The 7,335-nt window shown below is 36.5% G+C and overlaps 1 protein-coding gene across 3 annotated transcripts; it reads right to left on the bottom strand.

Annotated features, from left to right (window-relative positions):
* Positions 1-338: 338 nt before the first annotated feature.
* On the bottom strand, positions 339-5,629 carry LOC102198248 (coiled-coil domain-containing protein 37-like). 3 transcript variants are annotated; one of them, XM_013911455.1, is made up of 14 exons: positions 5,503-5,629; positions 5,082-5,181; positions 4,131-4,268; positions 3,970-4,034; positions 3,087-3,250; positions 2,880-2,963; positions 2,613-2,752; positions 2,355-2,442; positions 2,088-2,130; positions 1,846-1,991; positions 1,415-1,544; positions 1,095-1,297; positions 784-877; positions 339-478 (listed from the first exon to the last, which is right to left on the bottom strand). In XM_013911455.1, the coding sequence occupies exons 3-14, from the start codon at positions 4,249-4,251 to the stop codon at positions 359-361; spliced, it is 1,398 nt and encodes a 465-aa protein (XP_013766909.1). In that variant the 5' UTR covers positions 4,252-4,268; positions 5,082-5,181; positions 5,503-5,629; the 3' UTR covers positions 339-358. The 3 variants fall into 3 exon arrangements, with proteins under 3 accessions (XP_013766909.1, XP_005735488.1, XP_005735489.1); XM_005735431.1 differs by having other exon boundaries at positions 5,082-5,134; XM_005735432.1 differs by lacking the exon at positions 5,503-5,629 and adding an exon at positions 5,462-5,485 and having other exon boundaries at positions 5,082-5,134.
* Positions 5,630-7,335: the final 1,706 nt, after the last annotated feature.

The raw sequence follows: 7,335 nt of genomic DNA, 5'->3' as shown, positions 1-7,335 counted from the left end.
TGCAAACTGAGGAGACCAGTTGTTGGACTTTTAGGGCGGGAGTGTTGCCCCGTTGTCTGATTTAGGATTCCAGTTGCTTTTTATTACCACTTACGTGTCATTATCATCCCAACTTTTCCGAGACGTTTTGCTGCCATCAAATTGAAAATTTCATTAAATACTAAAATATAATATGTTTTCTATGTTTTACCATAAATAAAATGTTGGTCTGTGAGACTTGCAAATCATTCCATTCTGTTTTTATTTACATTTTACACATCCTCCCCAGTTTTTTAGACCTGAAGTTGTGATTATCACACAATCCCTGTGAAAACATGGACTCAGACAGGTGTAACAAGTAGAGCATTTGTACTTATTTTTAATCTGAGTCCTCGGCGAAGAGGTGGGAACAGAAGTCCTCCATCAAGGCGATGACCTCATCAACAACTTCAATCTTCTTCTTGACCGGGAAACATCTGGGCATGAGCTTTCGTCCATACTATAAGATTTTAAAGGTGGAGCCTTAACCATCAGTAGGATATAACTTGCTATGAGATTTTTTTTCTAAGCTAACTAAAATTGATTTGTTGGTAGAGCATTGAGAGGCTAAGTGTCTTTATTTCTCAAAGCTAGAGGTAACATTTCTCAATTGTAAGAAGAGCATTCTGTGTGTTTGTGTTGAGCTGCATTTTTACAGATGTTCCCCCTAACATCACACAACAACCACTTATATATGTGGCACACTGACTTAATGCAAGTACAGAATGTATTTAATGTTGTATGAATCTATGTTAAATGACTCACTGTTTTCTTGGCTTCATCCAGCGATCTCTGAATGCACTCCTTCATCCTTTCTCTGTGTTGCTCCATCTCCAGTTTAAGTTTTTCCTCTCGCTGTCTGGAGTGTGTAACAACATGTAATAAGAGAGGTAGTTATACAGTATACTGGATTTTTGTCAATGCACCAAAGACAGGAATTAAAATATAAACAGAAACAAAACCCATTTTTTTCTTTCTGGATTGTTAAATAAAAACTGGAGATTAAGGAGGTGGATAAAATTTACTATTCACAAGTTAGCCCTGTTTACTAAACATCTGCGTTCAGTGAGACAAACCTGCTCCTCTTCTCGCTGTCCTTGATGTTCCTCAGTGTTTTCAGCACGTCCTCTGGGATGCTCTCAACTTGCTGGAACAGCAGAGATATATGGTGCTCAAAACCAGTCAGCATCTCCAAAGTGGTGAGTTGGGTCGGCCGTTCATCGACGCATGAGGAATACACCTTTGCCACCTTAATCGCCAAATCATTCAACATAATATCCTGTATGTAAGACAGTTGTAGAAGATGAGAGAAAAAAAGGTTCCCCAAGGCTGCTTTGATTTCAAATAGGATGATATATTAAAAAAGTCGAGCATAAAGTACACTCTGCATCATTACCTGGTCCTCTGTCTTTATTGATTCATGGAGATGAACACTCTTTTTAAGCATGGCCACTCTCTTCTTTTTGATGTCAACTCTCTCCTTCATATCTTCTACATGCATGTTTAGCTGCTCTTCTTCCTCTTTCCTTGACACAAAGAAGAGTTTATCTATCTATCAATCTATCAATCTACCAATCTATCTATCTATCTATCTATCTATCTATCTATCTATCTATCTATCTATCTATCTATCTATCTATCCTTGGTGCTTTCCTTTTGCTTCGTTAGCAGACATAGCAGCAGTCACATAAATTGTAAGTTCAAAAAGCAACCAACCGCTGTCACGAGAGATCTGCAAGATACTGTGAGGACTTCTTCACAAAAGCCAAAATTCATGCTGTGTACACCTGGCTTTGAAAGAACTGTTAGAAAAACCGCGATTCTCACATTTTCTTTATGGTGACCTCGAAAGTGTGCTCCATTTTCTTATCCATCCTGGTGATGTTGTGAATCAGAGACAGGTTCTGGTCAGTCAGCTCTGACAGCAGGACGATTACCTCCAGGGGATCGAAGTTATATAGTTCCAGCTTGTCCTGCAGGGAAAGGTAAGTGAGCACTGTAAATAAAGCCTCCTGATGAAAATGGCTGTTGCTTTAATGATCTTTGGTTTTAGACTCACTAACTCTGACCTCATAGATTGTGTTGTTTCCATTCAGCTGGGAATTCTTCACCCTGAAATGAAATAGATTTTAAGATCATAGTTTTAAAAAGTTTTATTCTGCTGGAACTCCTACCACCTTCTTTGCTGTTGTTGCATTGCTCCCTGTTGCTCTGATAACATCACAGATTAAATTATCCAACAAAACTAAAACTAATCAAACTAACTAATCAAATTAAATGACCTGAGAATTGATAGAAAAGAACCAACTGGTGATAGTGTGTGTGTGCTTTCTTACACGGCATCACTGTGGTTTGAGGACAGTGTAGACTCACTGGTGGGAGGCAGCACTCTATCTGGAGTGGAATCCAGATCTTTCTCCAAGCCTGTGTTAAAGTTCATACTTACAGATCAGATGTATGTGAGCTTCTATGCCAGCAGTTATAATGCATTCAATAGTAACTCAGACACGGTTTATTTTTTAATAAAAGGCTGGTCTCCTATTTAAGAAACCCACACCAGTCTGACCCGTATCCATTTAATGTTGTTTTCCTACCATCTGGTCTGTCTGGCAAGCCTTTGGTTGTTAAAGTCGCTGCTTTCTGGGCTTCCTGCCACTCGGGAGGAGAAAGCTTGAACAGAACTCTCCTGTACCTCTTATATTCATTCAGAACCTTCTCAATCTTGGCAACTTCACTATAAAGAAGAAAGCTTTAGCATGCTACTTATTCCAAATTTGTCACTTTCTTTTACAGATCTATGCATTAAACCGATGCGTACCGCATTTAAGTGACATGCATGATATTCCTATTGTTAGCCATACCTTTTTAATATTGCTGTTTCATCGGTGACCTTCTCAATCTTATCATTCATTTCCTGTATGGAGCTACTTGAGTTTTTCAACCTGCTAAAAAAGCAGTTTTACAGTTATTACAACAGAAAATTATATTTAAATCAACCCATCCCCTATTCAAAACAATATTTATATCAAAATATCCCATTTTGATATGGGGAATTTTCTGATGCTTACAGATTTTGGGCATCCATAACTTTCTTCTCGACAGAGGTGAGGAATTCTTTCAAAAAGCAATCTTCAAATGCCTTGAAATCTTCAAGTCTTTGTACTACATACTTCTGTGCAGTCATGGCCTTTGCGGTCGTCTTAATCTTTGAACTGATCACCTTATCATCAAACTGGATTATTTAACAACATAAGATTAACATACTGTGAATTTGTCATAATTAAAAGACAGAAAAGCTTTGATGACTGTTTTCTAACAGAAAACGCATTTATTAAAGAAATAATGAAATATGATAGACTTTATGTGCATACAATTGAAAAAATAGTTCCAGATTTTAGGAAATTTACATCAAGGAAGAGATAACGCTTAAGAGCCAATACGTCCTTCTTTTTTAACAAACAAAATTAGATTTTATTTCCCCCGCTTCCAGTCTCTCCAGGCTGTAGCGAAATCCTAAGTAAAGCTAATCCCAAACATCTTTTCATTCAAATTAAAAGTTTGTCAGATTAAAATCTCTATAGCTTCATTTAAGAGCAGGATATTTGTACTTTTGCTCACATGAATTTTGAAAGAATCTCGACCTCAGGATTAGTCCTTACAATTGAGGGATTCTTCTTGGGTCTAGAAAAACAAGCTAAACATTTTAATAGAAGTAGAACAATGTGCAAAAGTTTTGAGCCACCCCTCAAACAGAAATTAGTTTCAATGATTTTTGAAATATGCAACCATAGTTGTACAATTATAAGAACTAATGTAAGAGAAAATAATAGTGTCTGTATCTCTATCTAATTTTGATGGGCTTATGATGGACCTCTAAAGTTTTCTTTTCTTTTGTTTAATGCAACTGCTGATTTTGCAAAAACTATGCCTTAGACCCTTTAATTACATTACCTTTAGCTGCGCATTCTTCTCTGACATGAGGATCCAGTTCTCACTGCTGTCTCTCTTAGAAATGTCTAAGCAAAGAGAATAAGTCGTGTCAACACTAGAGAGCAATCCTTCAAACCAAATATAACCTTTAAAACACTGCATTCTGCTCTTTCTTCACCCACCTTGATTAACCTCAGACGTTGCCATGCCTGTGAGGTCTTGAGTAGGGAGAGATGTGTTTTTCCTCTTCTCCCTTTCCTCCTCCTCTTTCAACAGCAGACCTATCACCTCATTTGTGGACATGCTTTGTCTGTCCTGCACTGAAGACAGTCAAAACAAACCCTGAAAATAGTTTTCAATACAGTGCTTTGAAACAGTTTTTGTGTATGTGTGTGTGTATTTTTCACACTTGCATGTTTCACATCGTTAAAGAAATGCTGCTGATCAAAAGGAACTCAAAGGCTCGTCTCAAATTTACCAAAAAAACATTCCCCAAGAATTTTGTGAAAATATTCTGTTGACTGATGAGACAAATTAAAAGGTTTTGGAAGGTCTCATTCTTGTTACACCTGGGATAAAAACAAAAACATCATACCAACAGCCAAACATGGTGCTGGTTAAGTGTGATGGTCTGGGGAAGAAGCATGGACCATGGATTCATACACAGTGATTTCAAAGACTCGTTGACAGTTATTCCTAACATGTGACTGCAGTTATTGCTGCCAAAGCTGGTACAATCAGTTATTAGGTTTGGGCGGCAATTATTTTTTAATAACACAGATTTAGATAGTATTTTTTTCAAAATAAATTAATTCATCATGTAAAAACTGAATTTTATATTTATGTGGATTATCTTTGCCCAGTATTCAAATTTCTTTGATGTTCTGAAACATTAAAGTGTGTCACATATGACACAGGAAAAGAAATTAAAGAGTGGGCAAATATTTTTTCACAACATTGGAGTTAAGTGCTATATTTACATTTTACAATTTCACAACACTTTTTTTTTTTAACAAATAAGGTCCAGATTTCTAAACAAGTACATATTTCATCCGATGAAATGACACTACAAATATCACCAAAACTTTGTGAAAAACTAGCAATTAATTTTTACATATGATTTGGGTGCTTACCTGGCTGTAGTGGCGAAGACGTCTCTTAGCTTGATGCTAGATTCGCTGTTGTTCTTACAAACAGACGTTTAAAGTCAGGTTTAGCCGCAGTTTCTTCAGACTACAAACAGCAACCATTTAACAACACACTAATTCATAACAAAAGAAAAACACTGACTGCCCTACTGAAAGGTGATGTTGTCATTCTTATCATTTTGTAATTCCACCAAAATCTTAAACTGGAACTAGCGTTAGCTTAGCTTACTTAACCCTCTGTGTAAGTAGAACTGCTAGCTTATCGACACCGTAGTAGAAGTTAGCCTTTATGCTAACTTATTGATAACACTTTTTATGCATACTTTAATTTAAAACAAGGTGAATTCAGAAATCAAATTAATTACCAAATACATAAAAACTCAATGACTGCACCCTCTGAACATACTCTTTCTCTTTATCATATGGATAGGAACACTGGAGCTTCAAACTGAGATGTTTAAGATTAAAAGTAACAGACGACTGTCCTGGTTGCTGTTGCCTTGTTTTTCTTCTTCTTTGCGACTATTGTTTAAGACTGAGGAAGTGGACAGTGTTTAGAGGAACTGTGTAAAAAAACTGCAAGAAATGTTTTAAATTTTCTGATGTTTAGATGCAAATGTTAGTTCCATGTGCAAAAGATGATTAAAAAATAAATAAACGCTCATAACAGTTTCTCATATTTTATGTATTCTTCAGATTATTTACAGTAACGTGCAAAAGTCTTGAGCCACAGCAACTGAAACATGGGGTAACATAAATGGTTTTCAAACTGAGTTTGTATGAGTCTAACAAGCTTGGACGACAATATTTGGTATGACCACTTGTGTTTTTGAATATTGCCTGAAAGATAGAAAGATAAAAATGTTAAGTTGTCTGGTTCATCCCTTGAGCTGGGTGTCATGTTATGCTTGAATGATTCATAGATCACTGGTAAGTGGCATAACAAATAAAGAGAAAGAAATAAACAAACCAAAATCCCCTTTAATTAGTCAGATACAAAGACTGTAAAAAAATGCAACTGGTGTCAAAAAAAAAGAGAAGAAGAAAACTTTGAAAGACCTTCAGAAAACCTGGGGAACTATTGCTAAAGAGCTTCTTTTTTTAATTAAAAAAAAGTCTGACTCCTTGGAATCAAAACCAAAAAAGAAAGAATTGGGTGGCTCAAAATTATATATTACTGTGCATTTGAGTGGCTATGACTAATAAATACAGCAAAAAAAGTATACCATTATATTAATGTAATCAGAATGTATACAGCATGAGACAATGAGGCAATACATGAGAATCGTTATTTTGTGGTGCAGACCAAGAAAGAATTAGACCAACACCAAGGAGAGCTGCAACCCCCAAACTTCAATTAGCCCCAAAACTCAAATAAAAAAAGCATTCAGGGCAAGTGTTGGGATATGTCACAGTGAACGAGCCTGGATACCATATTGAGGAACCAGCTGTCAGCACCTTTTATTTTAAAAGGAAATATTTATCATGTAAAGAGTGGCAATGCTACCCTCAGACTCTTCCGTAAAAGACTCTACAGGAGGCTGGAAAAAAGTAATGCTTCAGTGCCCTCTAGAGACAAAAAGAACATGAAACTCTATGTGTCTTGGTGAAGATTTCTGAAAATCATGAAACACTTTAACAAAAAATATACATAAAAAATTACAGATTCAATAATGAGCTACCCCGTGCACATGTATTAGACAGCAAGCGCTTCAGGTCAGATGACAGAGCTCTGGTCTGATAGTTACCAGGGAATGATGAGTTACAAAGGGTTTGCTTTTAGGTCATGATTCCAGAGGACTGCCGGAAGCAAGCAATTCATTGCCCCAGAGAGGCAGTTATTCCACAGCAACTGGAAAAGACATCGCTAGATGACAAAGAACCACCTTTAAAGTGTATTTATGCGCATCTCAATTCTTCCTCTATATTTTAAAAAATTTGCTCAATCTGGACAAAAAAAGAAAGCAAAAATAAGGAGTTAACTTTAAACTATCACTTGTACAAACTGCATTGAGACAGCTGGATTAGACAATGTCTCAGAATAGGGTATGCTCCTGTAATAACTGAATCATAATTTCACAGTGTGCTACTTAAAAAGGTTTAAGCCCTGATATGTGGGTTACAGTACTCCCTCCCACAGGCCAGATTATGCCATCTGTGAGAAAAAAAACAGTATATCTCTGTGAGTGTGTTGGTGTGTGTGTGTGTGTGTGTGTGTGTGTGTGTGTGTGTGTGTGTG

Source organism: Pundamilia nyererei, unplaced genomic scaffold, assembly GCF_000239375.1.
Source record: "Pundamilia nyererei isolate P.nyererei 1_Seehausen unplaced genomic scaffold, PunNye1.0 scaffold00064, whole genome shotgun sequence".
In the NCBI taxonomy this organism is placed as follows: domain Eukaryota; kingdom Metazoa; phylum Chordata; class Actinopteri; order Cichliformes; family Cichlidae; genus Pundamilia; species Pundamilia nyererei.
This window is presented reverse-complemented; position numbering and strand designations above follow the sequence as displayed.